This window comes from Orcinus orca, chromosome 11 (assembly GCF_937001465.1).
Source record: "Orcinus orca chromosome 11, mOrcOrc1.1, whole genome shotgun sequence".
Lineage (NCBI taxonomy): Eukaryota > Metazoa > Chordata > Mammalia > Artiodactyla > Delphinidae > Orcinus > Orcinus orca.
The window spans coordinates 2,223,635-2,250,633 of record NC_064569.1 but is presented as its reverse complement, the minus strand read 5'-3'; the positions used below and the strand labels follow the sequence as shown (position 1 = coordinate 2,250,633).

General features: G+C 52.5%; 2 protein-coding genes across 3 annotated transcripts in view; one reads left to right on the top strand and one right to left on the bottom strand.

Moving 5' to 3' along the window:
- WNT5B (Wnt family member 5B) overlaps positions 1–26,999 on the top strand; it is a 94,184-nt gene that overhangs the window by 25,653 nt on the left and 41,532 nt on the right. The window lies entirely within an intron of this gene.
- FBXL14 (F-box and leucine rich repeat protein 14) lies at positions 14,219–23,642 on the bottom strand. 2 transcript variants are annotated; one of them, XR_007470277.1, is made up of 3 exons: positions 21,359–23,642; positions 17,550–18,065; positions 14,219–16,423 (listed from the first exon to the last, which is right to left on the bottom strand). XR_007470277.1 is itself a non-coding variant. In XM_049694850.1 (2 exons), the coding sequence occupies exons 1-2, from the start codon at positions 22,555–22,557 to the stop codon at positions 18,062–18,064; spliced, it is 1,203 nt and encodes a 400-aa protein (XP_049550807.1). In that variant the 5' UTR covers positions 22,558–23,642; the 3' UTR covers positions 16,743–18,061. The 2 variants fall into 2 exon arrangements, 1 of the variants encoding a protein (XP_049550807.1); XM_049694850.1 differs by lacking the exon at positions 14,219–16,423 and having other exon boundaries at positions 16,743–18,065.

Below are 26,999 nucleotides of genomic sequence, written 5' to 3'. Positions count from 1 at the left end.
CCTCACCCCCCGCCCGGATCCCCTGCGTGGCGGGTGGGATCCCTCTGCCCCCGGGGCCTCGAGTGTCCGGGACTCGGTGTCTAGAGATGACAGGGTTCTGATTCTGGCCGTCAGGAATGAGAGGCAGATCTAAGGAGCCCCATCTCAGAGTTTCAGCTTTGTCATCTGAAATGTTTCTGTTATTTTTCTTCTTTCCAATACGATGTTTGACTTGGATCTCGGCCTTGAATTTATACTCCATGTAGACAAGTTCCTCGTTCCTGCGGCCTCCCTCTCGTTGCCATTGCTTCCGTGACCAATCCTTCCTGACACTGCAGCATCACCCCACCCGATGACCCCAAGGGTACAGCGCTGAGTCCAAGGGACCCCCGCTCCCAGGCGCTTTCACAGAGTTGCCGGTCCCCCATCCCATACCCGCCTCAGCCTGCCTCTGCCCTGCCCCTAGTTTTCAAATATGCAAATACATTTCTTTCCAATTCTCACTCATCTTCCCTTCTTTTAAACTGCCTTGGACATTATTGCTTTAACAAGCCCCTCCGGTCTTGTAAATAACCCAGCTTCTTACTGACGAAGCTGGGATTACAGAGCCCATCCCAGAGGGTGCGGCAGGGGCCATGGGGGACCATGGGGGGCTTGGGGAAAGCTGGTGGTTGTTCTCTCTGGGCCAGGGCAGCAAATTGCATATCATATCTGACTACCTGGGGAGCTCAGTGGAGGGGGGTAAATTCCTCAGGGGTCCTGGCCCGGGTGTCCTAGTGTCGGATTCTGTAACATGCAGCCACTTTGATGGTGGAGGGCTTGGAAGCCCACTGCTGTCTGAATGATCAAATCTTCCAACACGAGGCCAACGGATATACTATAGGCAGATCTCTTTACAGTAAAATTCAAAACACTATTCCAATTCTTCTGCAGTTTAGTACTAAACTCTCGCTGATTAAATTTGACTGGACTCTGTAGACCACGAGCTGGGTTTGAGAATTTTTTTTTTACTGTGGTGATATGTGTTTAATGGAATCTGACCTATATTACCTCTGCCAAGAGGAATTCAAAATTACCGATTGGAGTTAATGTGGTACAAAGAACTAAAAACTTACTCTGAGGAAATGAACAGGAGGGAGTCTCTAATGAAAGCATTGAGTCAGTCATTTTTGTGGCTTAATATTGCCACATGTAATTCCGTAGGTTCAGAAGAGATTGTCAAAGACAGGGTGTTATAGTGGAAAGAGCAGAGGATTAAGCATCAGGAAATTTGGACTGGTCCCTAGCTCTGTGACCTGGAAATTGACCTGATCTCCCTGTGTACCCATTTCCTCATCTGTAAAATGGATTGAGTGGGCTAGACAAGATGTTTTTGAGACAGTTCTTAATTAGGGGCCAGTCTGGAGGTCCATTCCCCTCCCCAGATATCAACTACACGCATGTTTTTATTTCTTTTGCTTCAACATATGATATCAGTAGAAAAGCAGACTTCTATTTCTTAAAAAATAATATAAGTTTAAAGCCACGGGACTAGATAATCACTGCCTCTAAATCTTAGCGATTCAATACGAGGTCTACCCTCAAATTGTCCACACCCCTGGATGCTACTCTCAAGTTTTTAGGAAGGCTCCCTACACCCCAGGTCTAAGCCTGCCAGGTTCACATGTCGGGAAGCTCATGCCCTGGGACCTGTACACCAGAGTCCAAACCAGAAGGCCCACTGGGCAGCAGGAAGGGGATTCTTAGCAGTGTACCAGATGTAGTCAGCAGTTTCTAGAACAATCAAAAGAGACAAAGTTCTCCAACCCCATGGCTGTCAGAGCTGGGCTAACAGCTGGTAGAGAGCTTTGGAAGAGAACGTTAGTGAACACTGAGCCTCTCTGGGCTTCCTCAGCTGTGTCCTGTGGAATCTGGTCCCTGTGGCTGTGAAATGTGGGCCAGGAGAATTTGATGGATCAAATTGACCAGGTAATTTGAGAAGAGGCAGTGAGAACTGTGATGGTGGGATACAGTTTGCTAGTTATCAGTTTTCCCTCCTTTTGTCCCCAGCCATTCTCCCTGGTCCCTGCAGGAGGGGCCACCACCAGGGGGTCTGTCCACGCCGGGAGGGAGGGCAGCGTGCTTAGTTCACCTCTCCTCGCCTCTCTTCCATTGCTTACCCCAGGCCTCTTTAAATCTGTGTGCTTTCACAAAGCAGCCCCTCACTCATGGAAGTGAGCACCTTGGTTCATAAAGCCAGGACATTATTCCTCAGGACCAGAGAGAGAGAAAGACAAAACAAGAAGCAATGACAAACACAACAGAAGATGTAAGTGGAAGACGCATATATTCCACACCGTTTCCATTAACAGGGAAACTCTGCAGGGAGAGAAATTGCATCTGTGTGAAACGTGTGGTGGATTTCTCTCACATAGGGACACTCAGAAACATTACTAATGAATGATAATGATTTGTCAAGTGATTGAAACTGTTTCAGGGAAGGACCAGGGGAATGAAATATGGAGACATTTCTATATCCTGGAGGGAATTGCTAGGCAGGTCATCCAGGTGTGTTTTCCTTGGGGAGTTGTGAATTCCTTGTGTGTCCAGCTATCACTGTGTAAACATAGTTTGCTTTCTCAGAAACATATCATTGTTACATATATCATCATCTTATGTATAGACGTACATATATACGTAGACACACGTATACATATATCCACACATATACATACACATCTATAATGAAAGTGTGCTTCCTTGAGGTCACTTTGGGCAACACAAAGTATAGTCCTGAGACATGAAGAATATCCCAGAATTGGGAATTCCCTTGCAGTCCAGTGGTTAAGACTCTGCACTTCCAGTGCAGGGGGCACGGGTTCAATCCCTGGTCGGGGAACTGAGATCCTGCAAGCCGTGCGGTGCGGCCAAAAAAAAAAAAAAAATAACCCAGAATAATTATCCTTAATAATGTAATAATAATCATCTTAAAAACATTTTCATGAGGGTGGGGTGTAAAGAATGCATTGAAATTTACAGAACTAAGAGGAAAAGATGGGCGCCTCTTCACCTCTGTGCAAGTAAACGTAATCAGTGTTGTATTGATGGAGACTGTATAGAAGTCAAAGGAATGGGGTCGCCTAAGTCCATCCTGTCTGTTCGTCTTGCCTTATTTTTTTTCCTCCTTTTCTTTTTTCTTTCCTTTCTAAGGTGGGGAAAGGTGGTGGTTGTTTGGGTAGATTATTTGTGAGATCAGGGAGAGTGAGACAAGGAAGGGAAGGTGGCCGGTCACAGCCATGACTGACTGCCACTGACAAACAAATGCTGCACGGCATGAGGACTATTGACCATAATGGCAGACTTAACTTGTCCTTGTCTTTTAGTAGCCTCTGACCCCAGACTCAGCAGACCCGGGTAAGAGGAGCAGGGCTACGCGTCGGCACTGGTGGTCTGTCCTTTGGCCACCGTTACCGGGGCCACTTGGGAGGTCTCCAGGGGGATAAAAACCAAGAGCGGCCGAGGAGAGTTAATACCATTTGGTCCCCACGATCATATCATCAGAGGTGTATTGAATATTTAGTGTATGCCTGGACCCAAGTGGGCAAAATGGTGAAGAAACTTGGGTTCTCTTCTGCTTTGCTCACTTAGTCCACAGCTCAGCTTCACTGGCCTGCACCTGCCTCACTTTTTCACCTGTAAAACCAGACAAAATACCAGACGTGATCCTTGCCATCAGATCCTGGAGGGCTACCAAGCCGGTTCCCCGGGGCTGCCGGACGGAGGCCGCTGGGGAACTCAACCTGGATAGGACACACGCCCCGGGGGCTGGAGTGGGGGCTTTCCCAGCGAGCACTCATCCCCACCAGGATGGGCAAGGAGGGCTCCGCCCAGAAATGCAGGATCTGGAATTAGAAGGGGGGCTTCTGTGCCCTGAGCGCGCGGGAGAGGGCTCCCACCGCGGGCTCTGCGCCCGCAGGACGTGCTCGCAGAGCCGAGGTTATTCCACTCTTGGTGGTCGCCTGTCGTCTCTCCAGGAGATAACTTTTTCAATTAGCAAAGCTTAAGCCACAGAGCTCGTCAATGGCATAAACCGAAATCATGCTTTAAAAAGATTCTTGAAATATTCTCATCACGTATGTTGTTTCCCTGTCTTTGAAATCGTTACCTTGGGACAGGAACACAGCAGTTATCAGAGTGACTATTTAAAAACCTGGGTTTTTAATAGGTTTCTCACTAGCAAGGTTAGTGCAAGATTGTCTCTGTCCCATTTGTCTTCCTCAAGTAAGAGTCACCTGAGCCTGTGTGCAGAGTGTGTATCTCTCCTCCGCTTGTTCCCCGGGTGTCTGTTGAACACCTGCTGTATCCCGAGTGCTTTCCTGAGTGCGGCGGTTACCAAAACGAAGGCAGTTCTGAGCTTCGGTCATTCGAGACCTCGCCACCGAAGCCCAGTATATCTATGAAGTCGTAAGTTCCATAACTGCAAATTCTTCCACCCAGGGGACTTCAGAGATTCATCAGCAAGGGTGGGCAGGAGTGACCAAAGCTGAGGGCACAAGAGAAGACACCCAAGCATTTGGCCTGGGGGAGTCGGGAAAGGCAGGCAGGTCAGCAGGATAGAGCACTTTAGGGGAGAGTGTGACAATTCATGCAAAGTTAGTGTTTTGTTTGGTTTGGTTTTTTTTGCGGTACGCAGGCCTCTCACTGCTGTGGCCTCTCCTGTTGCGGAGCACAGGCTCTGGACATGCAGGCTTAGCGGCCATGGCTCACGGGCCCAGCCGCTCCGCGGCATGTGGGATCTTCCCGGACCGGGGCATGAACCCGCGTCCCCTGCATCGGCAGGCAGACTCTCAACCACTGCGCCACCAGGGAGGCCCTGGTAATTACTAATTTTTTCTCCTCCCACAAAGGCTGTAAGCGTTGTGGGACTGGAACCAAGCTTGGTTCATTGCTGTACCCTCAGCCCTTGGTACAGAGCCGGCACCGGTAGACACTGGATACAAACTCTCATACTTATTAGTTGAATGCCATCCAGCTGCCCATGACTGGGAGAGCCTTCCAGGGTGAGGGAGAACTGCACAGAAGACACACGATGCAGTGTCCAGTGCTGATACTGGAGCCTCAGACAACGTGGGGACACAGAAACGGGGGGCTTCACAAAGTTCACGTGAGCCCGGCCTTGGAGGGTGAGAAGCGCTCTCCAATCAGACGGAGGAGAAGAACATTCTAGGCCTGGGGCATAGCATGCCCTGGAGTTCAGGAGGATGAGGGCTGGTGGGAGGTTAGCCTCGAGGTGTGACTGGGGCCCCGACGGCTTTCAGGACCTTAGTGAGGAGCTGGGACTTCATTCTTTACCGACAGGAAGCTGGTGGAGGTGTTTAAGCAGGATAGCAGTGAGATTGGTATCCCTTTTTAGAAGACATCTCTGGGGATAGAGAGGTTGTGAACCCTCCCCCCTGAAAAATGCATTGTTGGCAAGCACCCAGGTGACTCCCGTGTAAAGGTCATCCAGAGACCACACCTGGAGAAGCGGCGTGTGAACCAGAGGCGGGGTGCGTGCAGGCTGGTGGTGGAGCGGGGACAGTGCACGCACCCAGGAGCTGGTGAGGGCCACGCGGCCGGCTTGGCCGGGGCGATCTCCAGACCCTTCCTCTGAGGGTTCCAAATGTGGGGCCTCGGCGGTAATAAACCCCACGAAGTTTTGCAGACCTGCCTTGTGTCTGCTTTAACGGTCGGGTGTGGGCGGCAAGCAGGAGCCTGCCTTCCCCAGGGACCTGGCTGGTCACAGCCCCAGGTGCTCCGCTGAGCACTTCCGTACAATTCAAGCATCGTCAAGGTCATCGAGAGGTTGGTAGGAGTTTGTTGGAAAAGTTAGGGGCCTTCTTTTACAAGTGGTCTTTGATGAACTCGATAGTGTATTTCAAAAGTACTTTTAGGTCAGTCATGATAGACAAATGGCTCCTGAACTAGATGAGAAAGGTCTGAACACACCATCTAAGTACAGCACTTAGTATCAAAGCATACTCTGCTTGTCTTTCATTTGCCCTTAAAAATCTATACAAACAAATGTGAACAGACTCTGGACTCTAAGAATAATATTTCCTGTGGACGTATATGGACAGATAAGCAAAACCCTGAGGGAGAAAAGAAACTTCTATGAAAATAGAAGTGAAGATCCCCCCAGCTTTTTCCTCCTTTGCTCACTGGGGTCCGTTGCTTCCACTTGAGATAAAAGTAGTTCAGTTTCTCAGGAGATGCTGGTTAAAAGCTGAACAAAAGGAAAGTCAGGCTACACAGACTATCTACCTAGTAGGTACCTACCTACCTACCTACCTGTCTCTGGCCCTGAGTATTCCAGCCATGAGCACAGGTCTTTGTGCAGGACTGGGGTTAAAGGCACTTTAAATACACACTGACAGTGGCCCTGGGACCATGTCCTCCTCCTTGTTGGTCTCCCAGCTCCCGCTCGCCCCAGAAGCCCACATGTGAAGCTCACGCAGGATGCTCTGGGGTCCGGTGGACCCTCTCCACCCCCAGCACCGGGGTCCTTGCCCCCGGAGCTGCTGTTGGCTTCTGTCCAGCTGTGTCTGCATCGGAGCTGACGGTCCTGGGAGCCCACGGAGGTGCCTGGCAGCCTCCCGGGAGCCACAGTGAGCGGAGCGTGTGCTGGGTTTTCACACTCGCGGAGGGAGGGTGAGGGCAGGTGCCACCCTGAGGGCGGCGTCTTGGGTCCTGGGACTCACGCTGGGCTCAAGCCCCCAACCTTCTCCCTCTGTGGGATCTTGGGGCAACGGGGTCCCGGCTGCAGGGGAGCCCCCAACCCGGGGCCTGTGCCCTGGGCTCGTGTCTACCCGGAGGTGCCTGCAGAGGTGTGCCCCCCACACAGCCCAGCGGGGTTTCTGTCTACATTTCACAGGCTTCGAAGGGCAGGAGGAACCCTTAAATCACTCCTTTCCGTCTCACAAACCCTTTCTCTAATAGAACAGAGTGACCGGAGAGGATGCAGGGACAACTCAAAGCATCCTGGACGTCAGGGGCCTGGGCCGGCCGGGCCTCCCTCTAATAGAACAGAGTGACCGGAGAGGATGCAGGGACAACTCAAAGCATCCTGGGCGTCAGGGGCCTGGGCCGGCCGGGCCTCCCTCTAATAGAACAGAGTGACCGGAGAGGATGCAGGGACAACTCAAAGCATCCTGGACGCCAGGGGCCTGGGCCGGCCTGGCCTCCCTCTAATAGAACAGAGTGACCGGAGAGGATGCAGGGACAACTCAAAGCATCCTGGACGCCAGGGACCTGGGCCGGCCGGGCCTCCCTCTAATAGAACAGAGTGACCGGAGAGGATGCAGGGACAACTCAAAGCATCCTGGACGTCAGGGGCCTGGGCCGGCCGGGCCTCCCTCTAATAGAACAGAGTGACCGGAGAGGATGCAGGGACAACTCAAAGCATCCTGGACGCCAGGGACCTGGGCCGGCCTGGCCTCCCTCTAATAGAACAGAGTGACCGGAGAGGATGCAGGGACAACTCAAAGCATCCTGGACGTCAGGGGCCTGGGCCGGCCGGGCCTCCCTCTAATAGAACAGAGTGACCGGAGAGGATGCAGGGACAACTCAAAGCATCCTGGACGTCAGGGGCCTGGGCCGGCCGGGCCTCCCTCTAATAGAACAGAGTGACCGGAGAGGATGCAGGGACAACTCAAAGCATCCTGGACGCCAGGGACCTGGGCCGGCCTGGCCTCCCTCTAATAGTACAGAGTGACCGGAGAGGATGCAGGGACAACTCAAAGCATCCTGGACGCCAAGGGCCTGGGCCGGCCGGGCCTCCCTCGAGGCTGTTTAGCCTGTGCGTCACTGACAAAGTCCAGGCCGACCTGGCTGACCCAAGCCAGGGGCCTGGGCTGGAGGGAACTTGGCCTTGGATGGCGTGAACCTCAGCTCTGCTTCCTGGGCCGCAGCCCGGCCTCCTGCACCGAGCACTCTGGGAAGCAGGACCCCCCACTGTGTTTCCCCCTAAAATACACAGGAGACACTCCTCTGGGCACCGAGAAGGGGGTCTGCAGGGAAGCCCGAGAAGGGCCTCTGCCACGATCACTGCCAAATAAAACATTTACCAAGCGAAAGATAGCCTTGAGCCCACACTAATTTGTATTTTTAAAAAATTATTCATAGGGGCTTCCCTGGTGGCGCAGTGGTTGAGAGTCCGCCTGCCGATGCAGGGGACACGGGTTCGTGCCCCGGTCCGGGAAGATCCCACGTGCCGCGGAGCGGCTGGGCCCATGAGCCATGGCCGCTGGGCCTGCGCGTCCGGAGCCTGTGCTCCGCAACGAGAGAGGCCACAACAGTGAGAGGCCCGCATACTGCAAAAAAAAAACCAAACAACTCATTCATAAACTCGAGCATTTAAACTATTAGTTAGGAATTAATCCAAATAAACCGGCAGGCTCTTGTGATGTGAACCCACCGTCGTATGGGTTGGTCAGAAGGAATACTTGTCCGCGTTTTTATAGGCTCTTAAAGCGGTTTTAGCTCCATAACTGATAAAGCCGGGCTCAAGCGCTATCAGCCCTGCCGTGTGACTGTCAGCACCACGTAGATAAACTCATCATCGTCCCAGGGAGGACCTGGAAGAGGTTCTGAAGCTGGTGACCCAGGGGGAAGTAGCCTCAGTTGCCCGATTACCGTGGACCCTCTGGGGGCCTAACCCGTGCTGACAGATGGTTAATTTCAAGATCTATACAGATCAAAAATAAGATCGTCAGCCCCAAGTTGGGGGCATCTGTCACCTCACCAGTCTTGTCAACTCTGAAAGCTGGAGTTGGGTCCTGAAGGACGCGGTCCACTGTCACGGGGCCCCTCGGGAGGGGAGCGGCATCACGTGAGGACCGAAAGGCAGCTTTTGGCCACATCCAGAGTTTTCTCTTCTGGGTGATTTTTTTAAATACAGAATTTTGGATCTTTTTTAAAAAATTATTTATTCATTTGGCTGCACTGGGCCTTAGTTGCGGTGTGCGGGATCTTCGTTGGGGCGTGCGGGATCCAGTTCCCCGACCAGGGATCGAACCTGGGCCCCCTGCCTTGGGAGTGTGGACTCTTAACCACCGGACCACCAGGGAAGTCCACAGAGTTTTGAAATAAAGATTTGTGTATCATTTTTAAGAGCAGCCTTAACTAGGCAGGCATATTGTAGTAATAATAATATCTAAAAGCCTCGGTGTAGAGACTGCCGGTCAGCTGCAGGATGGCAGCCGTCACTCTCTGGCCACCACAGTCTGGATGTTTCTGGGAAGCTCCGTGGCTGTTGGGAGGTGCTGGGGACAGGCTTGTAGGGCAGGGCAGGGAAGCCCAGGGCCTCAGAGTCAGGAATGCGGTGGTCCCCGCAGGGCCTGCGGATGCTGGATTGAGATTGTTAGGCATGGAGATGGTGGTTTAGAGAATCAGGTGAGTCGGAATATGAGTGCGCCCGTAACGATGGAAAATGAGTGAACAGCAGAATTTCAGAAATATGAAGCAACTGCACAGAGACAGTTGGGGCAGGAGTGAGATGTCGCCTGGTTTATCAAGAGCAGGAGAGGAAGAGCTGAAGAAAATACTGTGGAGAAATGAGGCTCCGCTTCTCCTGTAGTTCCCCACCCAGTGTGATCCGGAGAAGCAGTGTTTCCCATCTTCTTCGGGATAGAGACGGTCCACTGTCTCTCCTGTGATGCCCTTGAATGTATCACTTCACCTTTAGGAGAAGAAGTTCATCTTCTCCTAAAGCAGGATGAAGACTGTTCATTCCTGGACTGATAACATTTCAACCTCAAGATATAATTTCCTATTCTCTTTAGACCATGAACAAAACTTTCTCATTAATTTGAAAGCCCATATTTTGTACTTCTTAATTCTAAGTATGTGCATCTTGTATTTTGAATGGAAAATTAAGAGAGCTGGTCTTAAGTTGATTTTTAGAAACCTTTGTGATCTAGTGAGAGTCTGAAAGAGGTTTACATTCCAAAGTACTAAAAGTTTCATCTGCCCTGAGAAATCTGAGATGTGCTGCTGTCCGTATTTTATCAGATTATTGTTTCCAAATTGCTATTTTACTCTCCCCCAAACTGGTTTTGGTAAAAAGAGAGGCTTTGAAAACAACTGATATTTTGTTCAACAGAGTATGTTAAAAGGATGGAGAAGTATAAGAGTAATGACGAATACAAAATAATGGTGGTAAGCCCAGGACAGAGGTAAGCCAGCATTCTGAGTGGTGGGTGACTCAGGAAGTATATTGGGAGAGGAGGCTTTGGGACCACTCCCCTGTAAGGCAGGCTTATCTCACGCGTTGCCCTTATTTCAGGAGCCAGGCCCCCTCAGGCTCTACTTTCGAGATGGTCCACTGTCTCCTGCGATGCCCTTAAATGTTATCACTTCACCTTTCCAGAGAAGCTCATCTTCTACAGCAGGGTGAAGGTTACTCATTCCTGGAGAAAGCCGTCACGCTTTGAAAACCAGCAGAAGTGATTCAGCAAACGTGTTTGTCACGATTTGGGGAGAGGACCCCACAGGGTCCACCCTGACTTGCTTTCTTTAGGGGAACTATGTGGTCCCCTCCTCCTGTAACACCCACCAAAGGAACTATGAAGGCCAACATGAAATACTAGTATGCTATCTGCATCGTGTTTCGTGTAAGATATTAAACGTAAGAATTGTGTTTCTCTCCATCTACTTCTTGATCGTTTAGGGTCCTTCTGAGACAGAACTGCAAAATCAATGAGGCAAAACATGTCAGTAAGTCATAAATACTGACGAAAACAGGCCAGAGGTATTGTTTTGCCTTTGGTAGTTGCTTTTATTTTAGGGACTTTGAAGAAAGGACCTGAAAATTCTCACTCAGCCTGGTATTTATTTTGAAATATACGCTGACCTCTGACTTTCAGAGCCAAGCAGCCTAATCCTGGATCATCCCAGAATGAGTTTAGGAATTTGTGATCATGTCCTTTTTACTGGGGCTCTGTACACATCACTAACCAGCTGGTTTTGAAGGATGAGCCGCTTCTCCTGGCTGAAATAGAAGGATGAGAACAGAGCGCCAAGCTGAGATGTTCACCTTTTATCAGTTGATCTTTAATGAGCGTTCCTGTACGAATGACATCAGAGAAGGTCCTTCCCAATGTACGGGGAAGACGAACTCCCTTCTGTAGTTTGCATTTTTAAACGATTCCAGATAGGCGGATGAAAATGGTTGGTGTCTTGTATTTTCATCCATGCTTTGCCTTAGGAGTTTCCTGGATATTTGCTCAGTGTGAGGGGAAGGGTCAATGTATATAAATAAGGAGGAGGGGATCTGGCGACATTGGGAACACGACCTCTTGCCCTCCGAAGCCTGGGAAGCCCCAGTGAATGCTCCCACTCCCAGCAGCGCATGGACCCTCCCCTCTGCATACAGAGCGGGGTCAGAGGTTAATGAATGAGGGCTCTCCCCACACACGGGGCCCCGCTCCATAGTGGTTTTATAAATAGGGGCTTAAACGGGGTCAGAATAGGGCCTGCATGTTCCTTCCAGACTCTCTCATTCTTCCTGAAGCGATGGTGTTCAAAGATGCCACCCTTCCACGGGGCAGGGAGAGGTGAGGCCTGGTGTGCGGAGATCTGGGTGGCTTCCCCCAGCCCCAAGCATGTCGAGCAGGACCAAATGGAAAACAAAGCGGGGGAGGGCCTCGTTGCCTCTATTCTTCTCCGTAATCCCTTAAAAAATAATTGCAGACCCAACCTCTGGCCTCCAGCACATTTTCCACTTGATTAGAGGCCTTTGTGAGGTGGGAAAGGGACCCGCAGGCCTGTACATTGTGCCAGGCCTGAAATGTCCAGCTGGGATTTTTTTCCATCAAAAGAGGATTTTAGTAAAACCGTTATCAGGGGCTTAGGGGAGCGGAGCTGCTGAGCTGCGCGGCGGGCGGATTAGCCCCAGCCGGCCTGTCTGGGCTCTGGGAGGCGGGAAGGTGTCGGCGGCCCCGCGAGTTCACGACAGGTGCAGAGGCAGGAGCGGCCGAGGGCGCGGAGACCCCCAGGCGTGGGGTGCTCGTGGGGCTTTCCCTCCGGGCATCAGGCAGAAGGCGCCGGGTCAGGGGCTTGGGGCCTGCACGGAGGGGCCTGTCTGCTCCAGGTCGTGCCCACCGCGTGCCTGGCTCCCACCGCAGGCCAGCCTGCACCCCCGTCGTGGTCTCCATTGACTCAGGGACCGGGTGGCCCGGCCGGACCACTTCAGAGGGCCAGTGATGGCCACGTGGCCCCTGTATTGTGGGGAGGACGGAGCGGACAGAGGAAGGTGAGGGGTGTGTGCACGTGCGGTGCTGGCCGCCTGGCTTGGCTCACTGTGTCGGGGCCTCTGGGGCTGGGGCTGGGGACATGACCTAAAACAGAAGCTGTCTCCGTGGGGTGACTCGAGTGCTGGCCAGGACAGGGCGCAGAGGCCCGACTCCTGGGGATCGAGAGACAGAGTCCAGGCCAGGGAGCCTCACGACACAGGAGGTGTTACATGACAGCCCTGGGACGCTGTCGTTCTGGGTGATTTTGTTTGCAGGATGGGGAGAGTGGGTAGCACAGAACCTTTGTCCTGACGGTGACGGCCAGGAGGCTGGGCAGTAACAGCCACACTCTGGGAGTGGGACCCGTCACCTTACCGGGGGCCCAACACCCTACTGCCAGCTCCTCAGGCCAGCCCGGGGACCTAGTAGTCGGAATTTTTGTCTCGTGTCCGAGTCACACAACCAGAGGAAGAAGGACTGTCTTCCTGAAAACACGAGTAGCCCAGGAACGCCGCTCCCAGAGATGTTGGCCCCAAGCACCCCTCCCAGCTCCTCCTGGGGTCCAGGCTGGGCATGCTGGCCGTTAGCCTCCCCTGCACTCGCCTCACCTGGTCTCTGTGTCCCCTCCGTGTCCTCTTTTCTCTCCCCGGCCACCTGTTTCCTTTATCCGGGTTGTTTCCCTGAATCTGTATTCGTTCTGTGTGTCACTGACACACAGCCTGAGAGTCCACGGAGCTGCCGGGAGGTTTTCTGGTTTCCTACGACCTTCTTGGTTGCTGGCAGGAGCAGTGATCAGCTTCGTGCCTGGGCCCTGAGTTCCAGAAGCTTCTCCTTTCTCTTCTCCCATTTTCTAACCAAAAATGGCCTTTGCGTCACCGTGCTGGTGGCGAGCCTCATTGGGATGGCACGGCGTGGCAGGTGCAGCCGCGGGACACGGCCACCTCCACCTTCCACACTTTGATTCCACATCTGCACCTGCCCTTCAGATCCTTGCTTTCATGCCCCAAGGCCAGACGGTCGGGGCCAAGACGGCGGGAGACCCCAGCCTGTCCCTCGTTGTGGCGTTTTACGGAATCTGGCCAAGTTGGCTCCGAAGTTCTTTCTCCTTCATTTCTGCTTCCTGTCCCTAATGTCTGTTTTCCAGGGGAGGAATTTAGGTATGTGAGCAACCTCACTGCTGTATCAGGGCTCTTAATCATTCTCACTTTCGTGGGCTCCTTTAGAAGATCCTCATGTTGATAATAAAAACTAGAAATTGATACTCCTAACATTTTTTAATATTTTTGTTTGTGTGTGTAATAAAGGCAGCGCTTTTGCTCCTCCTGTTAAAATGGATGTTTCCATGTGTGAGTGTAAACTTTTCCCCAAGTTGTTCTCCCAAACTCCCCGAATATGGCAATCTAACAGGATCTGTATGAGATGGTCTTAAAGAAAAGTTAGGAGTTGATGTTTGATTCCCGCCAGCTACATCAGGGAACCGTCCCGAAGGCGCATCTGATACCTGCTCCCAAACCGAGTGCCCAGCTCCGGGGTCCCTGACTCCACCAATACTTAAAAATTCCATTTCATCTTCTTGGCGACATGAGGTTGTCTCGCCAGCTCTCACTCACACCGGGAAGGTCTTTGTGGGGAGGCGACCGGGGGCACCTGCCGGAGGGCATCCGGCTCACAGGCAATGCTGCCACCTGCTGACGGGTCTCGGGGCTAGCAGGCGCCGTGGATAAAGACAGTCCGTCTTTCCACGTGGAAAACATACGTGGAGTTTTGCATGAACCGTACTTTACTTTTCTGCCCCACAGTGGATCCTAAAATCGTCTTAGTGCACTTGGGGTAAAGGAAAGCACGAGGCCAGACGCCCGCCTCTGACACTGGTGTGGCCACGACGCAGGGCTGCAGCCCCGCGGGGAGGGTGAATGGGTGGGAGAAGGTGGAAGAGCGTTTGCGAGGGATGGGAAGGTCGAGGAACAACGCAGCAGGAGGCAAGATTGACTTTCCACCCCTGCCTTTCACGAGGTGCCGTGCGACCTGTCTCCTAACTTACAGAGACGCAGTTCAGCTTCCGACGCAAGCAGGGGTGAGGCTGTCACTGCGAAACCCTGTGCCCTGCTTTACTGGAGTGAATTTCCGCGGGTCCTCCTGTGATTCCGTTGAGCATTAGACCCTTGCGTGTGGGGGAAAAGATAGGCCAGCTGCCTTGCTGTGGGTCACTGTCCTGTCGCCCTTTGACTCCGAGCACAATGGCCAGGCGTCTGGACGTCAGGGAGGCTGGGAAGGCCAGTCGTCTATCCAGTCCAGGCTCAGAAAACCCGAAGAGCTTCTCTGCCTGCTATGTCAGGAAGCTGCGCTGGGAGCTCGACAACGTTCAGGCCACAGAACCTGGCCGTACCGTATATCCCTGAAAGACGCTGAAGTTTGTGCATTGGAAATGAACTAGAAGAGCTCGAAGCTGTCACTTTAATGCTGTATTTTCATATAGTTTGCTCAAGGCACACCTACTGGCCTTTTCTCTTTTTGGTAGTTCATAGCAGTGGGCTTTGAAGCTAGGAAGCTAAGGTTTAAAACACTGAGGTAAAAACGGAAGGCCCTGGTTAGTGTATCTCCCATCGAAGAAGGCTAAGAATTTGAGGGGTTTAACTGTGGCAGTTCCCCCTTACTTCACCCATCTGACCAGTCCTGGCCTCGGGGATTTCACCGAAGATTCTAAGGAATGTGAGGACCAGTTTGGGGGGTTCCTCTCTATCTAGAGGCCACGTCTCAAAAAGCAGAGTGGAAGCCGGGAGCTATTCCCACACAAACGTACACAAGCGTGTGCATAAAAATGCCAGTGTGGGGTAAACCTTTCCTAAGGAAAAACACTATTACAAACAAACATTTGTAGTAAATATTTGCATCATCTTTTTAGATGAGGAAAACAGTGCTTTCCAAACCATGTGGAGTAATTCCACACCATTTATAAGAAGTGAATCTGGACTGGGCTCTTTCCCCGCTGTGTCTGTGCCGCTCCTGTCGCTCTGGCCCTGATCCGGCAGGGGGTCACTGCTGGTACCATGAGCAGGCCTGAGCCTCTGGAGGGCGGGTGACATCCCCCGGAGAGCAGGGAACAGAAGCGGTGCTGATGTGAACACACTGGACTAGACCCTTTTACTCTTTCAGGACAGGAGGGATTTGTAGGTAAAACATCTGTAAAGTCAGGACGTTTTATCCTTGAGTGATGAGAAAACACCTCGTGCTCTCACAGCTCAGTTCTCCTTTGTGACAGGCGGCCCCGGGCGTGTGGAGCTGTGACTTCTCAGCATGGAGGCCTTTGTGTCGTCTGTTTGTCACCGTCCATGATGGAGCAGTGCTGGAGAGCTGGCCCACGTGCTTGAGGACGACAGGGGACCGACTGGACCCTCACTCATACTCGGGCCACCCGGTACCCTAAGCCCGTTTACCAACTCCTCGCGCTAGCTTTCCGGCTCCTTGAAAAAGGAGTTTGCATGAGTAACGTACACGTCTGAGTTTGCATAAGTAATGCGTATTAAATAATAACTTTCAGCATTCGGGGCGTTTACTCCAGATGAAAATAATGTGCTCTAGCTCAGCTCTCTTCAGAAGCAGGGGGTCGGGTGTTGCTTGACAACAGCTCAGGGAAGGACCCCCCGCTCCCTCCTGCTGGGGACCGGCCTCCCCGGTGATGGGTAAAGTCTGGGGTGGTCACTGGGCACAGTCTTTCACCCTCGTCAAGCCTCTTTCCCCGTTTATAAAATTAAATGTCCAGCATCCACCAGCTTTGGGGAAACACAAATCCGGAGACAGGGAAGCCGAACACGGTCGAGACTCCGTGCGTCCGCGGGCCGCACCCACATCCCGCCTGTGTGACTGGGATGCTGTCCACTCTCACAGATGAAAGCGAACGCACAGGACATGGGGCATTTGTCCTTTACACAAAGTGGAAGAGTGATGAGATAATAAAAAACTTAAGTCTTCTTTTAAGAAAATATGTGCACTTTCTTGGGTTAACAAACAGGAGATGGAGGAATTCCATTTGGATTGTTTTGTTTGGGGGGGATGTCAACGTACCCCGTCTCGTGCCATCACTTCTGCTCTCGTGCCGACTTCCTCTTGCCCTGAACGGGAGGAGCGGCTTTGTCCATGGTACCCAGCGCTCCAGGTGGTACCGGCAGCTCCACCAGGCCACATCAGAGCCACCCCTGCGAAAGAGGAAAAGGCTGAAACTGATCAGCTGTGGACATTTACAGGTACAGATGTCTGGAAATGCCCCTCTTCTATCCGAGACCTGAGTGTTCGCTCTTTGCCCAGCTGTGCACTCACCTTGGAGACGTTCTAAATTCTCAATAGTTGGCACGGGTCCAAATATGAGGTCTCCTGTGTCTGACAACATTCACTTTTCAAAAAACTTAACTTGCTCCGTACCATTTGAGCAAAGCACCTTGACAAGACGAGACAGGTGTGGCCTGGGCACTGGCTCGGGATTCAATGCAGCTTTCCGATTGGTAATCCTGTGCTTTGCCCAGGACCCACATGATTTCACCAAAAGCCTCGCCCCTGACTCCTCAGGGGTCACGGTGGCACACAATTTAGGTCTTGCCCTCTATTAAAGGGGCAGAATTAACTTTTAAGAGGGGGTGATGCAGAGGGGGAAGGGCAGCAGAGGGGGCAACCACGGGTTGACTCACTGGCCCCCTGGCCGCAGCAGAGCTCTGGGAGCAGAGGAACGGTTGTCAGAAGCTGCATGAGGTCTTGGTTTTGTTTTACAAATCTGATCTCTTAATAAGGGGGTCTTATCCTTTGGAAACACAGTGGTCCCTGGGGGCCACTCCCCTCTCCCCTTTGAAAACTTGAGTTCAGATTCTCTAAGTCGGAAGGGAAGGGTTTTACTTATATTGCAAGATCAGCATCTAATAACCACTGTGGGAAAGCACGTGGATTTGGGGGCTAAGCCACGCTTCAATTTACGTATCGTGTGTCTCTGTTTAAGAGAAGGCTCTTACCGTTAAAGAAGCTGTCGTAAAAGGAACATTGGCTTTTTCAGATCTTTGCTGCTGATTTCAATCATGAAAGAATAATGATCGGTTTGAATTTTCTTAACTGTTTAAGGATGTACCGTCAGTTAGGCAAGCATCCTTGTCACTGCTGCCAAAGGTGGGATACATCAAGTGGGCCCTCCCCACCTCAGGACGGAGGAATTGGGCAGGCAGGCGTCTACGGCAGGGAGAATTATTCAGCAACACTCAGCACTCTTAGCTAGAGGCCCGTCCTGGTCTTGAGGAGGCTGCAGACACTGTCTGAACCCCGCCGACCCCGCCCTTCACTTACACATCATCTTTTCAGCAGACGTTTCATGGCTTTTGCCCCATGAGTCTCGGACAAGTACACGGAACCCTTTCCTGACTGCCACCAACACAGTTCCTACTGAGGTTTATTGCTTCTAGATGATAAAGTTTACGCTAAGTTCCTATTTTGTTTTTTCAGTTCTGGAGTTTTGGCAAATACCTGAGCCAGGTTTTTTCTGTTACTCTAAAAATTGCCCTGAAGTCCTCTTAACCTGTGCGCCACCCACATATTACACATCCGCTCATGTGCTTAGCGCTCCTATTCCTTAAAAGCATTTCCTTCCATTCCCGTAGGTGTGGTGAGGCCAACTCCACTTCTGCTCCCTTTCAGGTGGTGCCCTTGGCCCGAGCCTGTCCATCCTGGGTTCAGACAGCCACCACTCGCTTCTGGGAGGTCGCCTTCCTGGAAACCAAGGTGCGATCAGTAGCTGATCCTCCTCGTGGTGGAGTGGAAGGGGGCTGGACTTAGTGGCTGGCTTTAGGCGAGCAGTATTCTCATCTGGAAAAGAGGGTACCTTTCAGCAGGTTGCTTTGAGGACTCGGAGAAATTTTCAAGTACCAGGCAGAACACATCGTTGGTTCTCAACCCTGATTCCTTTCTTTCTGTCAAAAAAGGTTGAGGGGTAAGCAGTCACCTCTGACTGATGCAAGGAGGTTTACTCATCTTTCCCGAGACACTGAGATACATTCTAAACTCTGCCCAGTTCAGGATGAGGACACCAGGCCCGTGATCTTAACTTCCAAACAGTAATTTACCAGCCTTGAGTCAAGCTTATATTTAAAAACCAAGACAAAGCAGAGAAGCAGAAAACCTTCCAGTTATAGCTGGTAGGATTACTTTTTGTATTAAATGAAGGAGGTGAGCACAGCCTAAGACATAGGAGGTGCCCAGATTCTTACTGACTGAATCTGCACAGCCACACGATCTCTTGGAAGAAGAAAAATAGGAACTCACAGCTTGTGGAAGCTTCGTGTGCTGTAGAGGCAAATGCTAAATCAGAAAGCTGACCCTGATTCAGAGTCTCTTCTTACTAGGGTTCACACTTTTTTTTTTTTTTCCAGGCAGTAAGCACTGTAACCTAAGAGGGAAGAAAGAGATCCACACCTTCCCCAAAGAAAAGGAAGATGGATCTAGTGTCAGGCTCCATTAAACCCACTTGTGGTGGCTCTCCAAGAAGGAACAATGCAGCTTTTGTGACAGGCCCGTACAGCAAGCCTGGAAACTTTACAAAACAGTCCTACCCAAGAGAAACCTGGTTCTAGCTCTCTTCCTGGAAAGAGGTGTTGATCCAGGAAAGTTTTGTGCTATTCTTATCGGCTCTTCCTGGGATCAGTATAAAAAAAAAACAAAAAACCCTCAAAAACAAGTAAGACGGACCTCTGCGAAACAAGAATATGAAAAACCCCACTGCTGGCGCATTTATACACTTCCGTTTCCACGGCCCAGCCACAGGGTGTCAGATGATTTAGTTATTGTCTACCAAAGGGAGCTCTTTGCTGGAATTGTTGGTATTCAGCCCCAATTCAGTCTAAGAACCCTCACCGGGGTTCGAGTGGCCGCCTTCTTAAAATGCAAATGTGCAAGAACTCCAGGCCGGCCTCCCCGCCCCCAGGAAAGTGTCCAACCCGGCGGGGCTGGCGGGGAATGCTAAGGAGGGGCCCGAGCCCCCGCCCTGCCGCACTGCTCGCGCTGAGCCGCAGTCCGCATGACTGAGCGCCCTTAACTTTCCCAACAATGGCCCTGGCGCCCTCCCCGCCCCCTCGCAGCCTCCCCACACCCGCTCAGGGTCAAGAAACCCATCTTTCTTCCCACTTCCACATCTCAGGACGCATTTCTTGAACATCACCCCTAGATCTCACGGCCATGTGGAGAAAAACTGGCCACCCTGGTGAAACTGTGACTCTTACAAATCTGGTTTAAGAAGAAGTTTCATTTTGTTCGGTTTCTTTAAATTTCCATGTTGTTGACAGTTCAGAACCAGAAGTTATATAAACCTCCATTCCAATCCCATTTCTAGCAACAAAACATGTAGATGTCAGTGGTGAACCTCATACAGGATGAATTTTTCACCGTGAGCTCACACCGCACAGGCTGCACGGAACTCTGCATCTTATGCTTTTACTTCAGAGACACAAAACAGCACCTCCTACCGTGGCCTGGACCCAAACACACACCGCCTTAAAAATAATGCACAGATACAAGGCTTTTGTTTTTGGTTTTTTTTTTTCAAAAACATACTTCATATTTCCTCTTTTATTATATAAATATCAGTTTAACCTTTTACTGTAAGAATATAAACGTTTTAAGAGGATCTTTGTTATTATTTATACAAATTCACAAACAGTACAATTAATTGATAAAGGTCTCTGGGTTTCTTTTACTCCATGGTCTCGCATGTTGCTGTGGAGGATTCTAAAAAACAATAAACCAAAAAAATCCAACGAAAATGTACATCCTACACAAAAGTGATTTTTTTTTTAAAGCCACAAGTCCCAACCCCCATCAAAATAAAGGCATCTACTCCTCCATTTAGAAACAGAATTTTTAAAAACCCACAAACTCCCGTTTTATTAACAGAACAGAGATAAGACATGAATTTCAGTCTCCTCCCCTTCACATTTCAGCCCCGGGGGCTCTGGAAGCTCCTCCGCTCCCAACAGGAACCCTCACTGTGTGACCTTTTCGTGGGGAAACTTGCAAGAGGGGGAGGGCAGGGCAGAATCTGCATATATAATCATCATTTTCAAGACACAATCTGCATCTCAAACACACACAAAACATAACAAAAAACGAAACAGTCCAACTCTCACGTCTCCCACACATTTGTGCTATAAATTAAGTCAAGATTTAGGATCACGGCTGGGCCCTCAAATCCCTATGGACAAGGAGAAAAAGGAAAGCAGAGCCGGAATGTGAAGTGGGATACACGGGGTGGATGGGGTTTGGGAAGAAGCCAAAACAAAAAAGATGTACAAACCCGATGGGCATCTTTCCAGTCCAGGCACAAAAATGTTTCAGTCTCAAAATATCTCTCTTGTAGAATTCCAGGGCTTCAGAGAAAAAAGTAAACTAAAACGAGGTAGCCAGACACACATACACACACACACATATATATATATATATGTATATATATATATACACACACACACATATATATATATAATTTATATATATATATAATATATAGACTATACTCAGCAGAAAAAAAAGAGACCATGATGTCAACTTTCTTCAAAAAAATAAAAAAAGACAATACAAATGAAATGAGCGTGGGTAGCAGAGTACTGTCAAAGGACTGATGACGAGAGACTGGGATTAGTTACGAAGTGGAAGAAGGGTGAAAAGGCCGTTGTAGTTGGGTTTGCTTTTATACGTTTCGAAATAAAAACCAGATCACAGTATTCAAATGAAAGCTTAAGTGAAGGCAGACATTTTCCCCAACTCCCCAGGGCTGAAAGGACTGGTCACTCCCCACCCCCGTTTCCAAATGCAGCGCGGCGGGGATACAGTAGCTCAGTCCGTCCTCCAAACCCCTGCTGGGAGGAGTGGCTGGTGGGTGGCGAGTCCTTCTCCGCATCCTCGGGGAAAAGGAGGGGGTGTGGGTGGCGGAGGGACCCCGGACGCAACGGGGGGGGAGGGGAGGACGAGACTGGGGCTCCGCGTCATCGCCCCCACCGCGTCCCCGGCAATGCTCTGGGTCTACGTGTGCGTGTTGAGTGAGCGCGGGGGCCGCGGCGGTGGCAGGAGGACGAACAGGGCGGGGCCGGGGGAGTTGGTGCTGCCGCCCTCACCTGACCTTCTCACTGTCCGTCATCTGCCAGAGGCCCAGGTTGAGTACCTTGAGGCAGGGCAGCTGCGTGATGCGCTCCAGGCCGCGCTTGGTGATGCGGGTGCAGCCGTACAGGTCGATGCCGGTGAGCTGGCTCAGGTGCTCGGCGATCAGCTCCAGGCCCTTGTCCGTGATGCGTACACACTGCCCGATGTTGAGTGTGCGCAGCCCGTGCATCTGCCGCACCATGCGGTTGATGCCATCGTCGCTTATGTGGCAGGAGCAGAGGGACAGGGACTTGAGGCCGTCCAGCCCCTGCGCTATGTAAGCCAGGCTCTGGTCCCCCACCTTGTCACAGAAGGACACATCCAGCCCCGAGAGGCGCAGGCTGCCCATGGCCAGATGCATGATGCCCGTGTCACTGATGTTGTCGCAGGAGCGCAGGTTAAGGCTGCGCAGGCTGCCCATGTGCGACAGGTGCAGGAGGCCTGCGTCCGAGATGCCTCCGCAGAAGCTGAGGTTGAGGAGCCTCAGGCCCGTCAGCCCCCGGGAGATGTGCTTCAGAGACAGATCCGTGAGCTTCTGGCAGTCCTGCAGCGTGAGCTGCTCCAGGCCCAGGCAGCCCTCGGCCGCGCTGCGCGTCATGCCGGCCAGGTGCCCGATGCCCACGTCCGAGAGGTGGCGGCAGCTGCGGAGATTAAGGCTCTTGAGGCGCTGCAGGCCCCAGGCGATGAGCAGGAGACCGGTGTTGGTGATGTTGCTGCAGCCGCCCAGCTCCAGCACCTCCAGGCCCTTGAGGTACTGGGCTATGCGGCCCAGGCTGCTGTCGGTGATCTGCTTGCACAGGCTCAGGTTGAGGGCGCGCAGCGAGCCGATCTCCTGAACGAACGCGTGGCCCAGTCCGTTGTCGGTGAGGTTGTAGCAGCCGCTGAGGTTGAGGCTCTCGATGTTGGCCATGCCCTGGATCACGTAGCTGAGGCTGCGGCGCAGGCTCAGGATCTGCACCCGGCGGATGCCCCGGGCCTGCAGGCTGGGGAACAGCGACGGGTTGGCCCGGCGCAGGTGCAGCTTGGCCTCCACCCCCCGCCACACCGACTTGTGGTAGGCGGCGTCCCGCCAGGCCGTGCACACCTGCGCCGCGCGCCCCTTGTCGCGCACGTCCAGGTAGCCGAAGATCATGGCCAGCAGCTCGGGGAACAGGCACGAGATGTGCGTCTCCATCTTCCTCCCCGCGGCGTCGGGGAGGAGGCGCGGGCCCCGCTCCCGCCCGAGCGACGAGGCGGCTGGCCGGCCGCGCCGCGGGCCCAACGGACGCGCCTCCCGCCTTCCGGCTCGGCGCCGCTCCTCCTCCCGTCCGCGCGTCCTTCCTGCCGCCCTGCCCGCCCTCCCCGCCCGGCGCGCTCGGCGCTCACATCCCGGGCGGGCGCCCCCGCAGCCCGGCCCTTGCTGGGCTCAGCTCTGCCGCGCCCGGCCCGCGCCGCCCCGCCGCCGCCGCCGCCGCCGCGCCCCCGGCCGCATCCTCCGGCGCCGCGCGGGCCGGGCTGCGCGCTCGGGCTGGGCGCCGGGAGGCTGCGGCCGCCTTTGTCCTCGCCCGCTTTTCAAAGCTGCCAGCGGGCCGCCCGCACTCGGCCGCCCCGGCGGGGGGACTTCGGGCCGGCGCGCGCTCGGCCCCCGCGTCCGCGCGCGGGGCAGCGCCGGCCGGCACGGAGCGCGCGCGCGGAGCCGACCCGGGGCGAGCGGCGGCCGCGCCGGGGGCGTCCGGGCCGGACCCGCTGCTCTCCGCGCCTCCGCGCCCCCGCCCCCCGCGCTCCCCCGCGCGCGCGCGATGGTACGAGCCTGCGCGCCGGAACTGCCGGCGTTGTCCTGGAAACCGAGCGCCGGCCCGCCGCGGGTTAACCCTGTGCGCGCCGTCGGGGCGCCGGCCGGGCCAGCCGCCACCGCTTCCGCCGCCTCCACCGACCGCGGGGAGCTGCCGGCCACGCCCGGCCCGCGTCTAGGCTCCGCGCCGCCGGGTCCGAGGCCTCCCCGCGCGCTCCTGGCCCAGCCTCCCGCCCGCTCCCTTTATCCTCCCGCAAGACCCTCCTCCCCGGACCGCTGCTCGGTGACCGCCCCGCTCTCCACCCCGCCTCCGTCCCCGGGGCCCCGCCGCGCGTCTGTGCTGCCACCTCCTCGGTCCACCCCAGTGGGCGGCTTCCCACGGTTCCTTTCTCTCCAGTCTTGTGCCCTGAACTGGGGAGAAACTCAGGCCTACCCACGCGTCCCTTAGCCGAGCACGGCCTCCCCCCAGTGCGCACTCTGGATCTAGCCATTACCACTTCCTTCTAGCATGTTCCGGGTGTTTCCAGACACCGCCGCCAGTGCGCTCCCTCGGCTCCTTATGCATCACAACTTCCTCCGCTTCCGCACTCGGCCGGCAGCCCTGGGCTGCGCCGCGTCTCCTCCGCCTGCCTCGCGCCCGGAGGGAGCAGCCTCACCTCAACCCTATCGCCACCGCTTTCTTTCTTGTCAGCCTCTTAGACGATGAAGGGCCCAGTTGTGCCGACAGTCAATGTGTTCGTATGTGCCGATACAATTTTATCTTTTGACAAAACAGAGTGACGATTGGGCTTGGTTTAAGATGCTCCAGCAAATGTCTGTTCGTTTACAAACTGTTCTCTGGAACCATGGAATGCTCCAGTCTAGAGCGTGGCTCCTGGGTCTTAAATGCCACTCAGAGGATAGGGTTTCAAAAGAGATTCATTTTAATTACCTTCAAACCAAGAATTTTGGAGCCAGAAAATGACCCTCTGTGTTTTGAAGGAATTTGTGGATCCGCACAACAAGATGCAAGACAGCCTGGTTCAGCTATCAAAAAAGGAGAATGGTTTCATTGATTCTTTGAGAACCTGAACAAGGTTTTGACTGGGTTCCGTGTTCAGTATATGAGGTTCCCTTTTGGCCACTTCTCTTTTGCCCAGGAGACCAGTAGCGGGCCAAATGCATACAGATAGGTAATAGGCGTAGTACCTTTTTAGACTGCCGCCCACCTCCCCTGTTCCTAAATCAGGAAATGCAGAAGCAAAATCCTTCACCCACGATGCACGTGGTGTAAGGCCCAGAGATTTCTATAACCCTCCTGGAATCACGTAGGGTTGTGTTGGTCATCTAGAAGATTCCAAATGTGCTGTGCAGTGAGAGTCTCAGTTCTGCGCTGCACCTGGGTTGGCACTCTTCTCCTGGGCTGTATTTAGGCGTACACTGGTCTCAGTCACTGCCGCGTAAACTTTTACCTAACGCGCTACGTGAAGTGACTTTTCCTGTTGTTCTGTGGATGTAGATGTGTTTGTGTTGATATCAAGGTCTTAATCCACAAAACCTTAATCCTCCTTGTCGCAAAACAAAGTGCTAGACCACCAATGGGGGGGCGTGGGGGGGCTGACCTGAAGAGGAGGGGCTTGGTTAGCCGTGCCCCTCCTCCAGACCCGCTGCCGCTCTCAAGTCTGAAAAAGTAGTTCAGATGTGCCCGGAAGCACTTTCTCGAGAAGTTGACCACCTGCTCCTAGCTCTCGCGAAGTTTTTTCTTGAGTTTAACTCTAGAGTGGTATTAATTCAGGACCTTTTATGTAAGGCATTCAAATATACGACAAAGATTTTCAGCAATATGATTGTGTTCACGTTCAATAAACAGGAGAATAAACATCAAGAAGTATCTTAGAAAATGCACATTAGTGGGGAAACAGAGTGGCATCAGGTGAGCCCTCTGCTGAGTCTGGGGCATGGAGGAAGTGTCTCCCCTTTCTGCGGCTCAGTTTCCTTGTGTTTCACTAGGGCAGATTGACTGGATAATCTCCAGGGATCTTCTCAACAGTTACCCTCTGGGAAACCATGAGCCTCTCTGAGCCCTGTCTCAGCCTGACATTTCGCATTGTTCCTAATGCAACCCCGAGAATAGGGATAGTTTCACGTGCGCTGGCTTCTTGGGGGTTTCAGTTTAGGCTGTGATTTAGGACACAAAAATAGGTGGAGGGAATTATGGGCCAGAGACTGGTGGTCTGGAGAAGATGTGTATCAACGTAGAGGGGCCCGTGGACAGCCACTTGTATTTGGAGCCCAGGTCGAGACTTTGTATACGATTCAGCAGCTTGCAACCGAGGTGAAGTTTTTTTCTGAATGAGTTCTGAACTTCTGTTTAGAGCAGAGGTGATAGCCCTGTGTACAGAGTCTCTAGAACTTTACCAAGAATTTTGAAGACACTGTTTTTTTAGATAGGGTGTGTTTTTCATCTGGGTGGGGCCTGGGAAAATTGTGAGGCCCAACCCAAAGATGAGGCTTACTTAAGGATGTATGCTTCCTGGGACTTCCCTGGTGGCGCAGTGGTTGGGACTCCACGCTCCCCATGCAGGGGGCCTGGGTTCAATCCCTGGTCAGGGAACTAGATCCCACATGCATGTCGCAACTAAGAGTTCTCATGCCACAGCTAGGGAGCCCGCATGTCTCAACGAAGGAGCCTGCGAGCCACAACTGATACCTGACACAACCAAATAAATAAATATTAAAAAAAAAAAAAGGATGTATGCTTCCTCACACAGAGAGGCAGGAAAGATCAGAAGAGATCCGTGGCTTTTAAACTCTTCATTCAAGAATATATGTGTCCAGGGCTTCCCTGGTGGTGCAATGGTTAAGAATCCGCCTGCCAATGCAGGGGACACGGGTTCGAGCCCTGGTCCAGGAAGATCCCACCTGCCGCAGAGCAACTAAGCCCGTGTGCCATAACTACTGAGCCTGCGCTCTAGAGCCCACGACCCACAATTACTGAAGCCCACACGCCTAGAGCCTGTGCTCCGCAACAAGAGAAGCCACCGCAATGAGAAGCCCGCGCACTGCAACAAAGAGTAGTCCCTGCTCACCGCAACTAGAGAAAGCCTGTGTGCAGCAACGAAGACCCAACTCAGCCAAAAATAAAAATAAATTAAATAAAATTTATGTTTTTGAAAACAGAATGTAGATGTCCAGAAACAGTGACCCAGAGCCTAGCTGGTGGGCGTTGGATCAAAGGAGTTAAAACAGGTCGTGTGTGTTTTATGTTAACTCTAATGTGTCCATGGCACAGTGGATGCCTCGCAGTAGGCGCTCTGTAAACGTGGTTGAACTGAAGCGAATGAGAACGATAACAATTATATAATCTCTTTACAAAAGACTTCATACATGTCAAAACTTTTCTGGACCACCAATAACAATGGATATCTGAGGTTTATAAGATCGTGCCTTTCCAACTACTTCCCCACTTCAAGGCAACATTCTCTCTATTCCTAAGTAATTCTAAGCAGGAGAGTATCCTGGGGCACCTTTTGATTAGAGAAAAGGTAAGACATAGTGAGGACTTGATTCACTGAGTGCAAAGAGAAGATTTAACTAGAAACAACAACAGAACAACCTCACTGAATAATGCGCAAAGGACTTGAACAGACAGTTCTCTAAAGAAGACATACAGATGGTCAACAAGCAGGTGAAAAGATGCTCAACATTAAGCATTAGGGAGATGCTAATCAAAACCACAATAAGATATGATCTCATACCCGTTAGGATGGCTACAATGAATAAAACAGAAAATAACAAGTGTTGGCGAGGAGGTAGAGCTATTGGAGCCCTGGCGTGCTGTTGGTGGGAATGTGAAATGGTACGGC